At 44.0% G+C, this 23,282-nt stretch overlaps 1 protein-coding gene across 4 annotated transcripts in view; it reads left to right on the top strand.

The window, feature by feature from the left end:
- The window catches only part of RASGRF2 (Ras protein specific guanine nucleotide releasing factor 2), a 277,005-nt gene that overhangs the window by 67,398 nt on the left and 186,325 nt on the right, over nt 1-23,282 (top strand). For all 4 annotated transcript variants that reach the window (XM_077139291.1, XM_077139290.1, XM_077139289.1 and 1 more), the window contains exon 2: nt 10,056-10,162. In XM_077139291.1, the coding sequence (XP_076995406.1) occupies nt 10,056-10,162 (107 nt within the window). The remainder of the gene's footprint in view (nt 1-10,055; nt 10,163-23,282) is intronic.

Raw genomic sequence — 23,282 nt, 5'->3', positions numbered from 1 at the left:
TGGGTGAGTTTTGAGCCACGTAAAAACTCTTCAGAATCAAAGCGAGTAGCAGGAATGTAAAACTCAGTTTCATCACTATTGCAAATATTCAAATGTATTTCATTTCTATTTTAAAAGCAGTTACAGAAGGAAGAAGAAAGGGGAAAAAGGGGGAAAGTGGAGGATGTAACGAATCATAGAAAGGGAGAATGACATAGCATGTATATTATTTTCATTTTTGAAATGCAATTTAAAAATTGCTGTCCATGATTTTTATCCATCTTCATCCTGAAACGCTCGGAGTTTCCCATCTGAATGGGACAGATAGTCACAGCAGCCCATAGGGGCTTGGGAGAGAAATATGTCCTGGCCCTGTGTTCAAGTCCCTGGGGAAGGGGCAGAGGCGGGGCTTAAGGCTGTAGCCTCTCCCACCCTCGAGAGCACTCACGTGGCCCCAGGCTGCCTTCCTGGGGCTACCGGTCCTGAGTGCGTGTTCAGGAAATCCTAGAGCCAAGGACATTTTAGAATGCACCCCTTTTTTCTCCAACGATCAGGCCCCCCAAGGGGAGGAGACCCCAGTGAGCACATCCCACCCTCCCCGGCTCCTTGGGAAAGGATTTCCTCCTTTCATTGGCTGTGGGGAGGATGGTGTAACTATGGGGGGTGTTCTAGTTTGCTAGCTGCCGGAATTCAATATACCAGAAACGGAATAGCTTTTAAAAAGGGGAATTTAATAGGTTGCTAGTGCTAGTTTACAGTTCTAAGGCTGAGAATATGTCCCAAGTCTATAGACATGTCCAATCTAAGGCATCCAGGGAAAGATACCTTGATTCAAAAAGGCCGATGAAGTTCAGGGTTTCTCTCTCAAGTGAGAAGACACATGGTGAACACAGTCAGAGTTCCTCTCTCATCTGGAAGGGCACATGGCGAACATGGCATCATCTGCTAGCTTCTTCTCCTGGCTTCCTGTTTCATGAAGCTCCCCAGGAGGCGTTTTCCTTCTTCATCTCCAAAGGTCACTGGCTGGTGGACTCTGCTTCTCATGGCTATGTCGTTCTGCTCTGCTCTCTCTGAATTGCTTTCATTCTCCAAAATGTTTCCTCTTTTATAGGACTCCAGAAACTTATCAAGACCCACCCAAATAGGTGGAGACATGTCATCACCTAATCCACCTTAACAACCACTCTTGATTAAATCACATCTCCAGGGAGATGATCTGATTGCAGTTTCAAACATACAGCATTGAATAGGGATTAGGAGAAATGGCTGCCTTTACAAAATGAGATTAGGATTAAAACATAGCTTTTCTAGGGTACATACATCACTTCAAGCCAGACAGGGGGCAAGGCTTTAGTTCTGTTCATCTGTGACTGCAAAATACCAAGAATGCATGTCATAATTTAAAACCTTGCCTCACCATCCGAATAATCCTGCTTGTGGAGCAGCCGTCTTCTTTTTTTTAGAAATTATTTTTCTGCATACTTTTTTTTTGCTCTTTTAAGATTTTTTTTTAAGTTTTTTATTGTTCAATATAACATATATACAAAGAAAAGAAAGAAAAAGCAATGATTTTCATAGTACACTTCCACAAGTAATTACAGAACAGATTTTGGAGTTTGTTATGGGTTACCATTAGACTATTTCAGAGTTTTCCTTCTAGCTGCTCTAAAATACTGGAGGCTAGAAGGAACTTTTCTTTTTCTTTTTTTTGTGAAAAATAACGTAGATACAAAAAGCAATAAATTTCAAAGCATGTCACGACAAGTGAGTAGTAGAACAGATTTCAGAGTTTGGTATGGGTTACAATTTCACACTTTTAGGTTTTTACTTCTAGCTGTTCTATGGTACTAGAGACTAAAAGAAATATCAATATGATGATTCAGCAGTCATACTCATTTGTTAAACCCGACCTTCTCTGTATAAGTCCACCATCTCCTTTGATCTTTCTCCCACTCTTTAGGGGTATTTGGGCTATGCCCATTCTAACTTTGTCTTGTTGGAAGGAGCTGTTGATCATATGGGGTAGGGAGATGGAACTAGCTGATGCTCTGGAGAGGCTGGGCCCTCTAGGTTTCAGGACTTATCTGGTCCAGGGACCCATCTGGAGGTTGTAGGTTTCTGGAAAGTTACCCTAGAGCATAGACACTTGGTAGAATCTTATATATTGCCCTAGGTGTTTAGGATTTGCTGAAATGGTTTTGGTTGGGGTTTGGCAAGTTGTGATAGGTAGCAATGTCTAACTGAGGCTTGGCTAAGAGTGGCCTCCAGAGTAGCCTCTCGACTCTATTTGAACTCTCTCAGCCACTGAGACTTCATTAGTTACACTTCTTTCCCCCCTTTTGGTCAGATGGAATTGTTGATCCCGTGGAGCTGCACACTTTTAAGAAGTGGTTTCTAATCTCGATTTGAATGCCACTGATTTCACCAACAACATATACTTTCTGTAGGTATGTAAGTTATGTAATGACCCTGCGCATAGTTGCAATGTGGAATAAATACATTTATTGTTGATTATATAACTCTAGGTATTTATTGTCAATGATTTCAAAAAATATAAAAATTAATAAATATCTGTTTTTGTTGCTTATATAAACTAAAAGTGTTTATTTTAAATAATTAAAAATATATAGAAAGTAGAAACAGTAACCCTGTAATACCCTCCCCCAAGAAATTACCACTGTTAGCCTTAAAGTTTGTTTTTAACTTTTAAAAGCTGAAGACCAGAATTTTAACTGAGCTTGTGTTCTCATATTGGGTTACATTTGTTCTCCCTGCAAAAACTCATACTATAAACAGCAAAAGAAAAGAAAAGAAAAGAAAAAAACCCTTATAGTAAGAGACAGAAAATGAAAATTTATATAAAACTATGATACCAAAAGACCCTGAACATTTAAATTTCTAATTCTATGTATTATGCTGTCTTTCTGACATTGTATGGTCATTGTAGGTAAGAGGTGAAAAAACCTTTGGTGAGTCTGACAACCTGTGGTGTCTGTTCCTATTGTTATACCAGGGGGTTGTGAGGTCATTGTAATAGTCTAGTTTTCCATATGTCTAGTTATGATAAAGAGACATATTTGGTAGCTGAAATGGTCTTTGTTTCTCAGAGCAATCTTTCAAAAAAACAAAAAAGATCTGTGTATGAATCCTGTCTCTTCTCTGGATGGTTACCTGCATGTGATTATGTAGTAATAGATTACATAGTAATGCATTAGATTGTCCTCTGTGGCTGGCTGGTACAAATCTATCAGACTAATGTGTTAGTCTGCCAAAAGGTGCTGGAATGCAACACACCAGAGACGGATTGGCTTTTAATAAAAGGGCATTTATTTAGTTAAAAACATATCATTCTTCAGAGGAAAGGCAGCTAATTTTCAACTGAGGTTCTTTCTTACACGGGAGGCACAGGGTGATCTCTGCTGGTCTTCTCTCCAGGCCTCTGGGTTCCAACGACTTTCCCTGGGGTGATTCCTTTCTGCATCTCCAAAGGCTTGGGCTGAGCTGCGAGTGCTGAGATGAGGTATGCTGAGCTGCTTGGGCTGTGCTACCTTGAGCTCTCTCATTTAAGCACCAGCCAGTTAACTCAAACATCATTCGTTGCTTGACTCCTAGCTGACTGCAGATGTAATTAGCAACAGATGAGCTTCACATGCCACATTACTGACCACAGCAACAGAACTAGGCACCATCACCTGGCTAAGCTGACACCTGAACCTAACTACCACAACTGACTACGCTTCATGTCTCTTTCCTGCTGGTCATTCATTCACCAAACATTATTGAGGGCTTGTCCTGTGTCTGGCCCAGTGCTTGGAGTGAGGAGAGAGGACAAGGAGAGAGACACACATACATGGAGAACCCTAAGGCAGTGGGAAAAGGTCCACAGGGCTACTGAAACCCAGAGGAGGAGTAACTCCTCTTTTCTTGTGAGAAGGTACCAGGAAAGCCTTCTCAGGTGAAATGATGTTTTGGGCAAGTTAGGAAGTGTGTCTGTGATGGTTGGGGTCAGGTGTCAACATGGCCAAGTGATGATGCCCGGTTGTCTGGTCAGGCAAGCACTGGCCTGACTGTTGCTGCAAGGATATTCAGTGGCTGGTTGATAAACTGAAAGGCTGATGTATTAAATCATCAGTCAGTTGATTGCATCTGCGGCTGATTACATTGGTGATTACCTAAGGCGCATCTCCCACAAACAAGCTAATCCAGTCAGTTTAAGGCTCTTTCATGGCTTCTTCACCCAGTGAGCCTCTTGTAGAGTTAATCCTTCATTGGAGCCACGAGCTTCACAGCCTGCCTACGGATTTTGGACTCTTTCCATTCCCACGGTTGTGTGAAGCACCTTCATAAATTTCGTAATTACAAATCTCTCCTGTTGGTTCTGTTTCTCTAGGGAAACCTAACAGTTTCTAAGACTTTGCTGGCTGGGGAAGGGACGGGATAAAGGAAGAAACTAAGTATGGCAAGACAAAGAGGTGAATTTATAGAGAGGGGAATTAATATTTGCTGACTGCCCACTGGGTGTCGGGTGCCATTAACTAGTTCAGTCCCAAGAGTTGTGCATCCGTTGGCCTCATTTGGCTGATGCGGGCACTCCAGCTCAGAAAGACTTGGTAACTTGCCCAAGGTCTCATGGTTTGTAGTTTCTACTTAGAGGAGGCAGGATCCACACACATCTGCTGATTCCATAGACTCCACTCTCTCAGTACCATGAGGCCGAGGACAGAACTTGGCAACTTAGGTGAGTGAAATGTTAATGTGGCTGGAATATGGCCACATTGGAGGAAATCAGGCTAATATGGAAAATAGGGTCAGCTTAGGAAAGGCTCTGTCTGCTTCAGTAAAGTTTGTTCTTAGAGTCTGAGCATCCCAGTGATGCCTTGTTAGCAGAGACAGAAAAGCATTTATCATTTAGAAAGAGACTCTGAGCACCTAGTTTGTGATGGAGGGAGCTGGGAGAGATTGGAGGCAGGGTCACAGATATGTCCTCACTACACTAGGCTGTGTAAAAATATATATCTTTTTAGATCTGACCTGGTTTTTTCCTTCAAGCCCCTTTCCCACTAGATAAATGGAGGAGAAAGAACGTGCATTTAGTTGAGTGTAGTGAGCCCAGCCTGCTCCTGTTAATATAAAATGTCTTTAGGTAATTCATTTTTCCTCTGAGTCTCCCTAAGATGGTGTCCCAGAAATCGGGGGCCTAGGTGTCCGTGTGTGTTGTGCGTTGGGTGGGGGCCCTGCTGGTGCCGACTGTATCGTGCTGCTAGGTTCTGTCTGAGCCTTCTGGCCCACCTCCAGCTGTCCTCGTTATGGGCCACTCTGTCTCAGACCAGCCACGGCCTGGGAGTCCTTTCCGCTTCCTTGGAGGGCTCTTTCAGCGAGTGCATACTCCCCTGAGGTTACCAGCGCCCGTCACCCATCAGCGTCCCTCTACTATCCTCCGCAGCGTACTTGGAAACTTGCACCCTGCAGAGAGGCTAGAGAAGGCCCTGGAGAGCCAGCCTCAGGCCCCTTCTCGACCCGGCTCTGCTGTCTCACTGCTTGCACTTGGATGTGGTCAGCACCCATGTTGACACCAGGATGGGGAGTGGGGCAAGAGGACACTGCGAAATGTCACTCCCTACAGTCCCGAATGGTTCAGAAGATCTTTGGCTTTTGGCCTTGCCATCAACCTTTTTAACCCTTCACCCTTTTCTGGGAGTTTAGCCCAGGTGGGGGAGAAGTTGTAGCACAGGTCTCTCTCTGCCTCTTTCTGCTTTTCCGTTCTTGCCTTGCGCCTCTTCTCCCATTCTTCTCCCGGCATGAAAGAGAAATGATCTTTCCAGTTTGTCTTCCCAGATCTCTAGGATTTTCCTCGGGTAATCCTGTCCTCCTTCTTGAGGATCCATCAGCCCTCTCCCATCCCGCACTCTTTGGGTGTAACAACAGTCAGGATGCAGGGAGGGAGAGACTAGCCATGAGATAAAGGAACATAAATTGGACACTATTTTACGACCGTTATATCTGTTTTCAGAGTGATAAAGTCATTGCAGTAGTCTGTCACAAAAGCGGGAACTAAAGCGATGGCACCAGGTGTTGAGAGAAGTCAAACCCAAGGGGTGCTTAGCGGGGAGTATTGGCAGAAGCAAATATCTGGTGCCAACGAGGTGGAAGAAGTTGAGGATGACTTTAGGTTTCCTGGTTGGTACAACTATTGGATAAAGATGCATTTGACAAATGAAAGACGAGAGGAGAAGGAACAGTGTAGGGGCGGGAAGTTGGAGGAGGGGTAGTAGTAGGTGGGAGGGAGGGAAGGAAAATGATGAGTGAGTTAAGTTTTGGATATGATTGAAATGCCGTCTAAAAGTACAACTATGAGCCTAGAGCCTGGAAGAGAATCTGGCAGGAGAAATAGATTTGGAAACAGGTAAAAATATTCAGGGAAGAGAGACTCATTGTAGGTGTTGAATGTGACATGAACAAGGTCATCCCTCTTTCAAGTCTCCCTTGAACTTTGTGATGAGCCAGTACTTTGGAGCTTCTCTTCGAGTTCCTGCCATGGGACAAGTCAGAGGTCACAGAATACCGTCAAAGGTGACTGTTTCAGTTTGCTAAAGCTGCCGGAATGCAATATACCAGAAATAGATTGGTTTTTACAATGGGGATTTATTAACATCCAATTTACAGTTCTTAGGCAGTGAAAAGTGTCCCAATTGTGGCATCAACAGGATGATACCTGGACTCTGAAGAGAGGCTGCTGGTCTCTGGGACGCCTCTCTCACAGGGGAGGGCGCCTGGCCGTGTCTCCTGGTCCTTCTCTCTCAGGTTTCATCGCTTTCAGCTTCTGGTTCTAGTGGCTTCCCCCGTGGGTCCTCTCTTAGCTTCTCTGGGGCTTTTCTCTCCGTTTTTTTCTGTTCTTTATCCTCCTAAAGGACTCCAGTAAAAAGGATTAAGACCCACCTTAAATGGGGTGGGGTCACATCTCACATTGAAATAACTTAACCGATAGGTCCCACCCGCAACAGGTCTGCACCCTCAGGGATGGAGTAAAAGAACGTGGCCGTTTCTGGGGTACATAACAGCTTCACACCAGCGCAGGCGTCTGCTGCCTTTTTTCATCCCCAAGGGGACTCCGTATCTGGGACTTAGATCCATGTTAGCAAATACTGAGTCCAGATCAGCGCAAGGCCCGAATATACAAAGACAAGTTTTTAATGCCTGGCTGAAAATAAATAGTTTGCCGGTAATGCCGAGGCAGAGTTTTGCATTTTTGTGGTAGAGCTGGATTTGTGAAACTAACTCCAAGAGACATAAAATGTACTTCTCCTAACTCTTCCTAGCATCGTTATGCCTGAGACATGGTTTAACCTTTGACTATACCCTGCTACTGTAATTGCCTTCCTGTCTTTTAAAGGTGGTTTTTAATTGGGTCCCCAAACAGCAGCTGCCATTGAGGTGCCTGTTGCAGCTTTTAGATAGATTCAGCCGGTTCATTAAGTGTTTCCTCTCTCCGGACTGGGCATTTGGGCTTGGGTGGGAGCCAGCTGCTACTGAAATGCCATCAGTTATAGGATTGCCCTTTACGCCACTGATTTGTTATTTTATTGAGCTTCCAGTCTTTTCCTCTCTAACTTAAATGGAGTTTTATTGAATACAGTGCTAACTTAATTCTTCTCATCCTCAGTGGCCTTTTCTTGAAGTCTTCCCCTCCTCCGCCTGCCCTTCGTTTGGAGCATTTAGTCCTCTGGCTGGAGAAGAGGTTTAAGAAGTAAAGATAGCCATTGATGGGGTGCAGGACTGTCGGTGGCGAAGTGCTGTGGCTTATCTCACAGACATGACCCAGAGAATCACATCCATGGCAACCGGCACTGTCGTTTAGCCAATTTCTTCCTTTTGGGTAAAACTGTGCTGAAGATACTTGGTCTGCAGGGCAGGAGATTAATGAGATGATTGACCTGCCGGTTTTTAATTGTTTTTGAACAATTAAATTAGTATGTAATTGCCCCACTGAATAAGCGGGACCTGGGGAGAAGGTGACAGCAGAAATCCCTGCTCCTATCTTCTGTTCTCCCTTTCAGACCACTCTGCAGAACTAGTTCTTTCCATGCCCCATGATGACGTTTTGGGAAGCTCTGGTGTAGTGAAACGTTCTCCAGTCACATTTTCCCTCTCACACGGCCTCAGTTTGGTGATCAGTGTAAGTAGGTTTCAAATGAAAGCTTCTCCCAGCCCAGGCTGGAGCTTCCTGCAGGGAAAGCTGGCTGCCTGGCCTCCTGAGCTGCCCCGGCTCCTGCAATTTGTGGCCAGGGTGGAGGACAGCCAGGGGTCAGGAGATGTCTCACTTGGCTGGCACCCATCCAGCCTTGCTTTCCTGTCCATATCATCCAAAGATTCCCTTTTGTTGCTTCCTGCTTGTTGATCTTATAACTAGTAACTTTACTAAAATCTCTTACTGTTTGCATATGTTTTGTCTGAATTCTTGTGAGCTATTTCCTTCAATATTTTGAGGACATTACCCTGGGGTTCCTGGCCTCTTGCCATGGCTGAGATGTTTATCATTAATCTAATTGTCATTCTTCTCTCCCTTATGCTTCTTTTCTCTTGGTTTGTCTTTGAGGTATCCTTTTGGTCTTTGGTATTTTCTAATTTTCCTATGATGTGTCTATGTTTAGGTTTGCTTTTGTTTATTAAGTGTGGTTCATTTCCCCCTGTGAGGGTCATAACATTTTTACATGCGAATGCTCCACATTTTAACAGAGATTATTTTGAGATGATTTTTTTTTTAAAGCATGCTTTATTTCTGTGGTCTGGGGACTCAGCTTATTGCAACAAAGTTCCCTTATTTCAGTCTGTCTTTGTGGGACAGAGTCATTTGTAGATTGTAGACCATGTGCTCCAAGAGTCTGTAGATCTTAGTGATGTGATTATCTCTGCCCTGGAATCCTTGTGAGAACCTAGGAAAACCTTTTTTTTTAATTAACATAGTGTAAGAATTGGTCCTTTTGGGACGCAGATGGATGGCCTTTATCACATGTGTGGCTTGTGTAGCCAAACCCAGAGTACGAACCTCCCATCACCCCAGAAATAGCTTCCCGCTATCCCTTCTCGTCGCTCACCTGCCACCCCGTCCCCCAGCCTCTCAAGTCCTCTTCATCATCATGTCGCATTGCTCTTTTGAAGGATGTGCAAATGGAATGTAACCTTCTGAAACCCGGCTTCTTTCGCTGGGCACAATACTTTAGGGAGGCCGTATCGAGAGTGTGCTCCTTCTTATGGCTGACTAGCATCCCATTATATGGATGCACCATTGTTTACCTATCCGGTCACCCTTGGAAGGACATTTGAGTTTCTATTTTTGCCAATTGTGAATAGAGCTCCTATTAGAGAACTGTTTTCCCCTTAGTTAGTGTCAATCTTTTCCCTCTTTAAACTCAATTCCTTTTAGTCCTACAAGAGCTCTTTTACACCTCTCCCCAAAAGAAATCCTGTTCATGTTTTAAGCCCTTGGGATGGCAACTAGGTTTGCTTTCCTGTGTCCATTATAACCTGTTGGGAGTGGGCTTCTGGAGTATGGTGTTGGAAAAGAATTGCAAGGCCATCTCTGGGCTCCATGGAAAACAGTGGTGTCTGCAGAGGTTGCAGGACAGGCAAATGGCAGCACTTTTGCTGTGTTATTACAGGCATACTGCTTCCCAGAATGGAGAACAGGGTATTAACCAGTGCAGTAGCCTGATTCATATGTCCCAATAGCGTTATCATACCTACCCCAAAAAGAAAACCATGGAAAAGTATCATGTTCATTTTAATTTCTCTTGCATAACCAGATTTCTGCAGTATTCTTTCTGGTACTTGCATAAAAAGTCATATTACAGAGGGGCTGTGGGTTGACTCCCACTGAGGGGTGTCAGGATGCGCCTGTTATATCTTCTAGAAGCAAAGTCATTGCCACGTGGACTGGGGATGATATTATTATATTTTGAAATATGAGTCACATCATGCTGATGCATTTTGTAACCACGGACCGTTTGTAGGTAAGTCCCTTCTTGCTAATCTGCTACCCTTGAAAAAGAGAACTAAACTTCTTCTGTTTTTCTTTCCAGTATTACTTTACTGTTGTCTTTGGCCACGAAGGTCAGAAGCCACTGGAGCTGAGGTGTGAGGAGGAGCAGGATGGAAAAGAATGGATGGAGGCCATTCACCAAGCCAGGTACCGCTTCCGCCCTCACGTGAACGCTCGGCTGTCAGGCCCCTGCGTTGAGGTTATGGCTGTTGGCGGTAGTTTGGAAGAACTTGAAATTCTAAGATGGGTTGCCCCTTGATGCCTCCTCCTTTGTCATGTATGAGATGATTCTTGGGGTTTTCCGTGGCTTTATTCCAGCTAGAAGTGAATAGTAATGGGTTTAATAATAGTAATAATAATGTCACTTCTGCGGAATTCTTTCTCTCTGTATGCCAGAGGCTATTTTCAGGGTTTCTCCATTAGAGGTTTATTAGATGTATTAACTCACTTATCCTCTCAACAATCGGTGGGCGGGCTGGTGTTCTAATGATCCCTTTTACAGGTGAGGAAATTGAGGCCCAGAGAGTTGGTTTGTTCGCCTGACGTCACACAGCTAGTAAGCAGCAGTACTGGAATATGGACTCGGCTGGGTCCCCGTTCACAGACGCTGTGCTGTGAATCAAGAAGCAAACCCTACGGTATCTAGTTATTAAGAAAAGTAACGGCCAAAACTCCACCGCAGGGAAGCAGAAGATGGTGATTTCACTTCTTTCTAAGAAATACCCACCTGGAAGGTGGAAAGCAGTGTACATGGCCTAAAAAGGAATGAGAAATCTAAATAGAAGCTGTAAGACCCCACTCTTTTATTTCCCATATTCATTTCCTAAGTTTGGTGCATTTTTGCTTCAAATGGCTGCCATACTCACTGCTTTTTTTTTGCCTGTCCCCTCCCTAATCCAAACTTTAATTGCTTTACAACTCCTTGCTCTCTCATCTCAGTGATCTCTCAGTGTTTCACTGGCAAAACTCAAGCGTGGCATGCTTATTTTCTATACCTGGCATGCCCTCCCTTCCCCCACATGCCCATACTTGGTCTCTGAAACGTCCCCCCACCAGTTAGCCCTGACTCCCTTACTAGCTCCCTCTGCAAATTACTACAGCACACACACTCTGTACTGCACGTGGGATACTTAACAATTTAGCACAATTTAGAGTTTTAAAAAAACGTGTTTCACCTGTGTTATTTCTGATTCCTGAGCTGGATTGTATGCACCTTGAGAATAAGGAGGAGGATTAGGGCTCTTTTGTTTCTGCAGGAAAGGCACTGCTAATTATGTAGCAGATGATCATGAAATATTTTCAGATTGCTTATAAAAAGAATGAGTCTTTTGTTCTACGTGAGTTCCTACTGCTTTTTGAGCCTCTGAGACTTTTTTCCTGAAAGCCTCTCCTCCTTGCCTCTCTCCTCCCTCTCCAGCTACTTTATTTCTAATGATTGTCTCCTCTGTGCAGACAGCTTCCTAACTGCTGTGTATCTTCTCTTTTTTATTTGTCACACAACCCAGCAGGTGTTATTGGCCCCATTTTAGAGGTGAGAAAACCAAGGCTCATGATGATTCGACAGATTGGCCACGGTACAATGCAGAGTTGTGCAGCTGCAGAGCTGGGATTCAAACCCAAGCCCATCTGACACCAGAGCCTTTACTCAGTGCTCTGTACTGTGCTTCTCTTCTCCTCTCTTATTCTGTTTAGTCTCTCCCTCTTCTGCTTCTTTTTCTCTATTCATTCAAAGATAAAAATGGACTTGTGTGCGGCAGAGTGGAGAGTGGATGTTATTTGTGAATTCTTTCCATGCCTTTTCTTTTCTCCCCTCCAAAATATTTCTCTGACACGGATGGGTTTGGCAGCCAACTGCTTCCCCTGAAATGGGCTGCAGGGGCAGCTTGCCGACAGAGTGACCCAGGCACATCGTTCAGTCGCCTTTGCTCCTGGTTCTCTCTCTCTGTCTCAGGCTTAGGACTAATGCAGAAGGACTTACTGTGGGGAGAGGTCAGGTCTTCCAAGGTTAAAGAAGCATCAAGTTGGCAAGGTAGAGCCCTTGGATCATTTCCAGCTATGATCTTTGTGGCCACTTCCATTTCTTTCTACCTGGGAATCATAACGAAGTCAATAATTTAAAACACATATATTTGCCCATTCTTTTCTTTTTTTTTTTTTTTGAGAAACCAAACCTCAAAAACCCACTACAATTCCCATCTAACATTTCCAGGTGAAATGTCTGGGGGCAGAGTCTAGGGTCAGTGCTGTATGGCGACCACACAGTTGCACGCAGCCTGGGGTAAGGGCACCCGGGGTCTTACCTGCAGGGGTCTGAGCCAAGTGGAGTGGGAGGCCTCAGAATGGGAGTGAGGGCAGGCATGGGGCAAGGGTGCTACTTCTTGGCGAAGGAACTCTTCATAACGTTGTTCTGGGTTGGCTTGAAGCCCTGCATGGTGTCTTGAGCTGCCTGCCTGCACCTCACGTAGGGGGCTGGCGTGGCATTGGTGCAGCGTGGAGCATACCCGAGTCGTTGGCAGCATGCCCAGGACAGGCTTTTGTATGCCCCCCACCAAGGGGGCAGCTGCCCCCCTGCTCAGCCTTCTTGCAGCTGGGGTCTCCTGGCTCTTGGGCTTCCACTTCTCCTGGTCATGGTCCTTCTCCGCAAAGATGCCTTTCACCTTGGCAGTAACATCCCAGCCAGTCTTGGCATGTTGATTGGCAAGGGCTTGTAGGAGGGAAAACGCTGTGTGGAGTGCAGGATGTCTGGGTGCTGCCAGCCTCCCTGAAGATGACCAAAGCCTGGCCCCTCATCTTCAGGCTCCCAGACACCACAATAACCACGATCGGGTCAAATTGGGAGAAGATGGCAGGCAGGGACTTCTGCTCTTATCCTTCTTGACCCTTCACATTGAGATTGTTGCTATAAATAGTATGATTGGGTCTGGGCTCAAAAGCTGCCATGGAGTGAGGGGCCAAGTTTGGGTAACAGAGACCAGCTCCTCTAAGGGGCACCTACTGCATTCTGAGACCCAACCACCTATTTGCCCATCTTTTCAATTCCAGAAGAACAGGTACCATCAGTTGCCTAGAAGGTTTTTGTTGTCACCAAGCAAATATCTTGGTGAATTCAACCAAACCGACTCTAAATTATTTCAAAGATGGTTACAGTTCATGTAAGAGATCTTCTTTCCATACCGCAGAAACACTCTGTCCTATGCATGGAAGAGGTTTGTATTGATTGCTGTCTAATCAAATACAGGGCGCTTGTGATCTTGTCAGGAAAGGCAGACTTTAGAAACAACTGGCTTGGATTAGTCTTCTCTTTTGGTTTGAGATTTAGTTAATGATCTTTTTTTTCTTGATGTTCTGACACCTTTAGTCCATTAGATTTGCTTTTTCCTTTGACTGGAGGCCCTAGGAGTGGGTTCTTTTTAGATCACTTCCTTGTGTGTGTGTGTGTGTGTGTGTGTGTGTGTGCGTGCATGTGCATGGGCTGGGAATTGAACTGGGTCTCCCCATGGCAGGTGAGGATTCTACCAGTGAACGGCCCACATAGCCCTGGATGACTTCCTTTTACTCTGTCTGCTGTATGCCTGATGTCTTAGTTTCGTTGGAGTGCTATAACAAAGTGCTACAAACCAGGTGGCTTAAAACAACAGAGGTTTATTGTCTTCCTTCTGAAGATGAGTCTGAAGTGACGGTGCTAGCAGGACCATGCTCCCTCTGAAACCCACAGTGGAGAATTCTTCCTTGCCTTTTCCTAGCTTCTGGTCATGGCTGCAGCATTTTAATTTCTGCCTCAGTCATCACATGGCCTTCTCCCCTGTGTGTGTCTCTGTGTCCAAATTTCTCTCTTCTTTTGAGGACAACAGTCATATTGGATTCATATCAGGGTCCCCCTAATCCAGTGTGATCTATCCTAATTTAACCACATCTTCATGGGACCAGGTGTTAAGACTCGAACATATCTTTTGGAGTATACAATTTTCAGCCCATAACACCTGAGTTTGACATTTTGCTTTGAGATTTCTCTTGAATTTCTATTTTCTAAATCATTTAATTTCATTAAGTCAAATAAGTTTTTGTTGTAACCTTGAAACTGCGAACAGCTTACCAGTACATTATTCACCCTAACTCTGCAAATACATGAGTAAAGCTAGAAAAGTAATGAAGCTTACTCAGAGGAAAGGGTGTTTCAGGCAGCTTTGCTTGGCATTGTGCTAATGAAACAATCGAATGGTTGACTAAGCTTTTTATCCTTAGAGGACAGTCTGCTAGCATCACTTTGGCACTGCTGCCATTGCATAGAAAAGTTTTTTAAATGCTTAATAATTATGGTCTTATTGATCCCTCTTTTAAAAAGTTTGAGCTTTTGGTTAGCATATGACTGTTTGAGCATGAGGCTAATTCTTTCCAGAGCTACAAATCCTTGCGTAGGTATTCTGTAGGATCAGGAAGTGCTCAGAGCCACAATTTCTCACTCACTGCTGTTTTCACAGAATGACTTTTCGGTATCAGTTGGTGTGGACTGTCTTTCTGTGTCCTGACAGTCACAGCCTTGCTCCTGGCATCTCCACCCCAGTTTGCCTACAGAGGATCTTTAGGCAATTTTCTGGACTGACCAGGGACATTTTTTTCCCCTTCCAATGAGGCCCAGAAAAAATGATTTTCTGTGAAAATTAATATTTTCATTTTGACACTTCTACCTGTCCTGGAAGCTTGTTTTATATTTTTGCTTGGGCTGATATTACATTTCTAAAACACTGGCACATTTAAAACACCATTTTATTATGTGTTACTGGCACCAGTTTTTGGGAAGCTGAATGCATTTTCTGATAGGATAGCCAGATTCAGTCTTGCTTTGGTCTGGATGAGGTGAAGACAGAGCGCTTTAATAGGAATTGAATCTATGCTCATTCTATAACTGGGTAGTTGGGTGTGGAACTCTGGTCATTTGCAGTAACTGCAATTTCTTCTCTGTTCTCTTGGTCATATCTGTCCGTCGTGGTTTGGTTTAGTTGTAGACATTAGGACAATCAAAAACACCCACCCAGTTGAATGTGGCTCCTGGGGGCTAACTGGCTGCAATGCTTAGGCAAAAGACAATGGCTCGGCAGCTTCTCTCCCCATTCCACCTGCTGGAACCCTGGCCACGTGAAGCCTTGACCGTTAGAAGGTAGCAGTGGCCTATCAGAAGAGGCAGGTGGGCACTTTCTAAGGCTCTCCCCGTCGTGACCTGAGCAGAAGACCCACAAGTTCTGGACTGTGGCAGTTGGAAAGAGGATAGGAAGGCATGATGGAGGGTGACGTCACAGGACTTCGTGGCCAGCTCCCTGTATGGGGGCAGTAGCAGAGTATGTCTCCGAGGTCCCTGGCTTGGGTGGTATCATTCCCTGGGAGTAAAAATGATGGATGAGGGCAGCTTTGTGGGGGCAAAGAAGATGAGCAGCGGTGAGGAAGGGCTTCTCCAGGGACTGGGGTCTGCCGGGAAAGTAGCCAGCTGCTGGGAGAGGCTCTTGTACGGCTGCCCCCTTAGCAGGTGAGTGTGAGAGAGTGAGTGTGCTGGAGCTGTTAGAGGAGTCACGTGTGTCTTGAGGAGAGAGCTGGGTTTCTACCAAAGTTTGGGTGAGGTGTTTTGTTAAAGTTGGAGTGGCTGACAATTCTGCCTAACATGGCCTGCCGTCGAATATGCCCTGCTTTGTTCACCCTCCATATGTCTGGCTCACACTTTCCTTGCATGAGACTGGCCCACTATTTTTTGCTTGTTTTCCAGTTTCCCTGAGTGAATGCTGTATATAACCCCACGCCGATTCTCTTTCCTCACTTCAGTGTGTACCTTATGGCAAGTGGATCTTAGGGTTTCTTCTAAGTGTCAGACATTGACAAGGGAAAAGCAATTGGACATTAGCTTCCATTCCATTCAGCTCATGTCAGATTTAGTTAAGCAAGGATTTGACTTAACCCTTTCCTTCACCCTGTCTGTCCCTAGCATGATGAACAGAGAGGCTTAATCTTCCAGTTAAGTCTTTCAGTTAAGACTTGTTCTCTTTTCCACTAAAGAAAGCTCTAATCCAGCCTCTTGGGTCTCTTTTTATCTATAGTCCTTTTGATTATGTGTGCCTGAGGCAGCCACTTCTCTCTCTCTCTCTCTCTCTCTCACTTTTATACACACACACACACATACTCACACACACACACAACATGGTAACTGAACCAAACATCTAATGCTTATAGCCTCATTCTTTTTCCTTAGATAGAAGCTTAATTTAGAGCAAAGTTCATCATATAATATCTGTACAATTCTAAAGCCTGATGTGAATAACATTATGCTTATAAAAGCAACTCTTTATAAAACACACATGGAGAAATCCTTCAGAAATTAAAAAAAAAAAGGATTACACAGAAAAGCTGAAAATGCTTCTTGTGTTACAGCAAAACCACAGGACTAGAAAATCAGAAATGTGCAGTGCTGTTATAGCCTAAAGCAACCCCAAAGTCATATTTGCATTCTTCTTGTAAAGTAAGATGGACCACTAATTTAAAGCTGAAAGCATGGATTTTGTTCATTGGAGATATTGTTTTCTTACTAAGAATCTCTGGCAGGACTTTTCTTCCAGATCTATCACAATGAAAAAGAATTCAAAATTTTCTTTCCTTAGATGGCAAAACACAGCGTGAAGGAAAAGTGAAATATGTTTGCATCAGTGAAAGAGTTTGCTTGATTTGATGATTAGAATTTGTTTTCTGTTGGGAAAAGTTGGGATCTTCTTTCTTATTTTATTACCTTTACCTGTTGGTTACCTTTCCTCTTCCTCATATGCTTTTGCTTCAAAAGTACATTGTCGGCAGCTGCGAGGGCCGTTCCGTGGCTGAATTCCCGGCTGTCACTCGGGAGACCCGGGTTCGAGTCCTGCTCCATGCACTTCCCCAAAAAACAAACAAGCAAGCAAAACGAAATAAAAGCAAAAGACCAACCAAACAAAAATTCCACAAATGGTGCCGCAGTAAAGGACTCACATGGAAAAAGAATGAAATGTGACCCTCTGCCATGCAGCATACAAAGAAAAATAAAAAGCCTATTTCCTCCTTCCCTGAGCAGCCTGTACTGCGACCTTCACAAAGAAGGCTCGTCACTTGCTTGTCATCCCGCCTGCAAGGGAGCGAGCCCTCCTTACCGACTTAGCTTCCCCAGAAGAAGTTGCATAACTTCTGCTTCAAGGTGATCTCTACCTTGAGCCCTTCCCTCTGATTTCCTTGCTCTGTTAGTAATTTCGCTTCTCTCTTGTATTTCCAATCTGTGTATCATCTCCTCCCCTCGGATTTCCCCCTCTATTCTTTGTATCTCTTTATTAACTCTTCTCTCCTTAAAACAAACAATAAAATCCCCTCCCTTGACCCCTGATGCTTCTCTAGTTACCGTCCTCTCGCTTCTGCATGTGCAGCCAGACTTCTGGAAGAGATGGCGTGGCTTGTTCTCCTGGGTGCCAGTCCCTGCTGTTCTCTTTTCACCTCGCGGGCAGGGGCTCTGTCCCAACCCCATGCAGCCGTCCGAAGCCAGGGGAAGCTTTTCTTTCCTTACGTAACTTGAGCTTTTAGTTTATGTTTAATACTTATTTTTTGAGATATATAAGTAATACATAAATGCAAGCGCTCTCTCTCTAGAAAAACAAAACAAAACAAAAAACCTGAACAATGCAAAACTATATAGAGTAAAAGGTTATAGTTCTTATCCACATCTCCTCCTCCTCTCCCATTCCCCAAACCCATTTACTGCCACAGAGGTATGAATCCTCCCAGATTTTTCTATACATTTGCATATGTGGGGAGAGAGAGAGAGAGCCAGAGAGCCAGAAAAGAGAGATCAGTTTTATAATGATCTATTCTTTTAAATTTACTACTCATATTCTTTTCAACCTGCATTTTCCACTAATTTGAAGCTTGATCAAAGCCCTCTCTGAAAATTCTCTCTCCTGTTGCTTTTACAACCTCACACACTCCCAGTTCTCTCACTACGGCTTCAGTAATGTCTTCCCATCCTCTCTCTGCTCCTTTTTCTGCTCTCCCCTCGGTGCCCCTGCTCTGCCCTCACCCTCCTCTCTCCTATGGGCACCCACTCCCCGGGCTGCAGCAACGTGGGAAAAGCCACCATTCCCTGTGCTGGGTGCCATGCGGAGCGCCCGCGACCCTCACTTGCTTAGCAGTCGCCCAGCTCAGGGGGGCAGTGGGTCTCCCCACTCTGGCAGGACCAGAGCTTCTGGGCTGAACCACTAAGATGTATTTTCTCCTTTATATATCGAAAGTCACCAACATGTATCTTTCTGCACTGAACTATCTATAAATCTTCTCCCCCTGGGACCTCAGAGTTATTTGAGACTCAGCAAGTCCAAAACCAAAGTCGTGTTTTTGTCGCAAAGGCTTCTTGCCCTCTTCTTCATATTGTAGGAAGGGAAACCGCCCTAACATCTGGGCTTTTGCTCAGTCACGTCACCTGTGTCTCTCCCAGGTTCGCCTGCTCCTCCTTCTCCTCTGTGTCCTTTCTAAAAGGATCTGCTGAAAGAACTCTGGGGGTTCCCTATTGCTTTTAGTTATACTATCCAATTTACTACTTATCATAGAAAATTTTAAACATATGCCAAGGTAGAGAGAGTAGGCTCATTGTCCTCCTTCCTTCATGTTGCTTTTTTTAAAAAATTGTTTTGTATTCAAACCTTAACACATACATTCTTTTTTTTTTTTTTTAAAGACAGAGAGAAGGAAGGAAGGAAGGAAGAAAGGGAAACATTTTTAAACATTTTCTTGTTTTTATTGTATTCTGTTTCTCCGTTTTTGTTACATGGGCTGGGGCCGGGAATCGAACCGAGGTCCTCCGGCATAGCAGGCAAGCACTTTGCCCGCTGAGCCACCGCGGCCAGCCCCAACACATACATTCTTGACATAAAAACATTCCGCTCGTGCTGTGTGATCAGTGGCTCACAATGTCGCCACATAGTTGTGTATTCATCGCCATAATCGTTGTTTTGGACCTTTGCTTCTCTCCAGGAAAAGAAATGAAAAAGAAAAAAAGAAGAAACTGATACATGCCCCACCCCTCACCCCTCCCTCTCACTGACCACTAGTATTTCCATCTACTCAATTTATTCCCTTTGTTCCCCTGTTATTTGTTTATTTTTTATCCGTATGTTGTACTCATCTGTCCATACCCTGGATAAAAGGAGCATCAGACACATGGTTCTCACCTTCACACAGTCACATCGTAAAAGCCGTATCATGATAGCTTTTATAACATCATCCTTGATGTTATAAAAAAAAAAAAAAAGCCACTCACTGAAGTGCCACGAATCCCTTCCCTGCCGAGCTGTGTCCTGACGGCTGGGAGCCAGCGCCAGCCCCCCTGCCCTGGCCTGTAAGAACGCGGCCCCCCACTGCCCTCTCCCCCCTGTGTCCTGGCCGCAGCTGCAGCCACCCTAGGGGCTCCGACGGGCTGGGCCGCCCCTTCCAGCCTGGCTGGCATCGAGCCATCTTGTAGGACTCAGCCCTGGTCACCGGCACCATCCTCCCTCGTCCTCCCGCGTCGGGAAGGGCGGACCTCTCCCTTCCTCCGGCCCCGCTGAGTCCCGGGAGTTCCCGGAAAGACCCGCGGCTGACGGCTTTCTGTCCCGGCCGCTCCCTGGCAGCCCGAGTTCCTTGGAGGCAGAGTGTGCGCCGCTCGGGGCGTGACCCCAGCTCCTGGCACAGTCCCAGTCGCTTTTCAGAAATGTGTATTCCGGTGTGTCCTCCCTCCCCTGGGGCATGAGAATCTGGGAGTCATTAAAAAAAAAATCTTTATTATGTTGAGGAGTGAAAAAAAACCCCAGTATCTTGGTGTAGCGAGCATTTCCTTGTTTATGGGTGACACCGGCTTTTCTTTTGCTGTTGTTAATATTTGTCCTATATTTCTTTTACGAATTGTCATCTCGTGTCCTTTCCCCATTTTTTTCTCTTGGTGTTCTTCCTATCAGTTTGTTTGTGAGTTCATTGTACGACAAAGGTGTTAGCTCTTTGTCTCTCTTATTTATTGTGAAATTTTCCTGGCTTCACCACTTTCATTTCTTTTTTGTGTCTTGTAATTGTCCCTAAGGAATTTTTTGACATAACGAGTTTTCGAATTATAATGCCATCAAAATGTATTGCTTTGTGGGAAAGGTTGTTCCACTGCTTAAAAAAACACTTTATTATTTTAAAAATTGAGATAGCATTTATATACTGTAAATTCATCCTTTTAAAGTGTTCAATATAGTGCTGTTTAGTATATTCACAAAGTTGTATAACCGTCACCACTGTCTAATTCCAGAATGTTTTTATCACCCCATAAAGAAACACCATACTTGTTGGCAGCCACCCCCTATTCCTCCCTCCCCGCCCCCCAGCCCCAGGCAACCACCTTCTGTGTCTGTAGATTTGCCTACTCTGGACATTTCATATAAATGGAATTATAACAAGCCTTTGTGTCTGGCTTCTTTCACTAAGTATAATGTTTTCAAGGTTCATTCATACTGTAGCATGTATCAGAACCTCATGCCTTTTTATGGCCAAATATCATTCCGTTGTATAGATATTGTACATTTTGTTTATTTGTTCATCAGTGGATGGACATTTGGGTTATTTCCACATTGCAGCTATTGTGAATAATGCTGCTGTAAACATTTGTGCACAAAAGTTTTTGTTTGAACATATGCTTTCCATTCTCTTGGGTATACCTAGGAGTGAAATTGCAGGGTCATATGATAACTCTGACTTTCTGAGAAACTGTCAAACTGTTTTCCACAGTGCTGCACCATTTTCCATTCCCCATGCAGTGCATGAGGGTTCTGCTTATTCCACATCTTCACCAATACTTGCTTTCATTGCTTTTTTTGTTTGGTCCTTCCCCTTCCTTAGATTAGATGCATAGTTACCCATATTTTCTCTAGATATCCAGGGATTTCCTTTCTTTTCTTTTTTTTTACATTTGTCTCATTTCTTCAGTTAACAGCTATAAAGGTTACCAAAAAATCCTTTATAGTAACCTCAAAAATTGCCAAGTCTCTCAAGCCAATTCCATCCTGATTCTAACTACCGAGAGTTAGGGTGATTCTGCAGCCCCCTCCCCTCCCGAGGTCAGGGTGGTGGGCCCACGTGACTAGGCTCAAAGCCCCAACGCCTGAACACGTGGTTGGTCTTCCTGGACTGCCAGTTCCCTGTCCTGGGATGCAGGTAAGGTTGGCCCCTCCTGACACCGTTAGCCCATGAGCCACTAGGTGTGGTCCTGGACCCACTCCCATCACAGGACATCCCAGAGCCTCAGAGGCTGCTGCCCCAGGAACTGAGGACAAAGACCAGCCAGATTTCTCATCTATTCTAAACAGCCCATGGTTGTTTTGGCATGTGTTGAGATGTGCTGAAGGTCCTAACCTTCTTTTTTTTTTTGGCTAGTTCTTTCTGCTTCTCATTGGAAATGCTGCATTTATCTACATGGATGTGCATACACGACTTCTTGTTTCTTGGCTATCTGGTCTTTCTTTCCAAGTACCTTATAATGATTTTCATTAAACTGAGTTAAGCGTCTTACATTGATTTGGGAAAACTTGATTGACATCCTTATTATATTTAGTCTTTCCATGTAGGGTTGTGCGTTATTTCTTTCAAGAAAATTATTTAAGCATTAACAATAGCTAGCTTTTTAAGTGGAGAAGGATAATCAGTGCCTCCACAGAGACACACTTTCTTGTTAGGAACCTACGTACCTCTTGCTAATTTATTTCTCAATCTGTGAGCATGTGTCTCACTTGACCCATGGGAAGGGCTCTGTCTCAGTGTTGCAGCTACTTCAGATTGTTTACTTTCTTCAAGACCAGGCTGAAGACAAATCCTCCAAGAAGTCTCCTCTGACTAACCACATTTTCTTGTTCTCAAATCCCATTAACATTAATCTCAATCATCTTTTTTTTTATCCAATTATCTTGCTGCAGTGTCTTGGAAATAACCCTCCATTATTTTGTGTATGCTTTGTCTCCCAAATTCTCCAAGGGTGGGGAGCCAGCCTCCATTTTTCACTGTGACACAGAGCTGTATTCATTATTGGTTTTTGAGTAAATGAATGGGTCATGATTGAAAATGGCAGGAGGTAAAAATGGCCCATTCAACTCATTGTTTTATAACAGAGTAAAGATGGACGTGATTCTTGTCCTTGGGTGAGAGTTACCATCTCTGTCCTGTATTTTTGTTGGGATGATTTTTACCTTTAGTGGTTTGATAAAGAAAGGCGAGGTAATGGCCAGCAAAAAGATTGATAAGGGTGACAGAGTGTTACAACCTTACATTGATGTGACTCCTAAAATTATTGATTAGCCACTGGAGTAGAGATATTAATGTAAGAGAACTTGAGCATGAGAAAAAAGAGGGAGATAGTAATGCTAACGTGATCTAGCTAAAGTGAGAGTTTGGTAGAACCCCAGTACTTCAGCACTGCTTAGGTATGGGTCCTGCTATCACCCAATTCCTAAAGACACCTTGACTCTCCGATATGAGGAATGCTGAAGTGTTTTATCAAAAAAAAAAAAGAGTGTAACTCTAGAGTTAATGGGAAATTTTCTTCAGTTATTTATTATATAACTTTTCAGCTTGGGTTCTACTGTACTCATCTCATTATCCAATATGTCTTCGGTCAAAATAACTAGGATGAGATTCTGGCCCATTTAACAGCTTCGTGCTAAACTAATACGAATTTTACCCTTCTGTAAACTTGTGGCCTGTCATTGTATACTGTGCCTCTTCTTTGGACTCTTCAGGATTTAATTTGAATGTCCCCTTTCTCCCATAAAGAGTGATGGTGGTTTGGTTTTGATTATAAATCTTACCCACCAGTATTTAATTGCCATATATATGCCAAACTTGTCATCTGTTGTCACATGACGGATGAATTTTGAGTTTGGCTTTTGTCATGTAGATTCATTCAGATGAATTTTATTATTTCCCTTGCCAATAAGGAAACTTTTCTCTTTTTTTTTTTTTTTTGGTGAGAGTTGAAGTAAAAAAACAATCACAAAGCTGAAATGATGACTAGGCAAAAGTTCTTAAAATTGAGTGCTACCTATTAAATGGAAAATAAAATCAGGTAAAACATATAGTGGAAATATAATAAATTAAAAACAACTGATCCTCAGAATATTCTTCTATTGAAGGGAAGCCATGCATGGAGTTTTAGTTGTTTGGACGCAATCCTGGAGTAGATATTGACTTACTGGTAGGATCCATAAAGAAAGCGTTGGGA

This window comes from Tamandua tetradactyla, chromosome 21, assembly GCF_023851605.1.
Source record: "Tamandua tetradactyla isolate mTamTet1 chromosome 21, mTamTet1.pri, whole genome shotgun sequence".
Lineage (NCBI taxonomy): Eukaryota > Metazoa > Chordata > Mammalia > Pilosa > Myrmecophagidae > Tamandua > Tamandua tetradactyla.
This window is presented reverse-complemented; position numbering and strand designations above follow the sequence as displayed.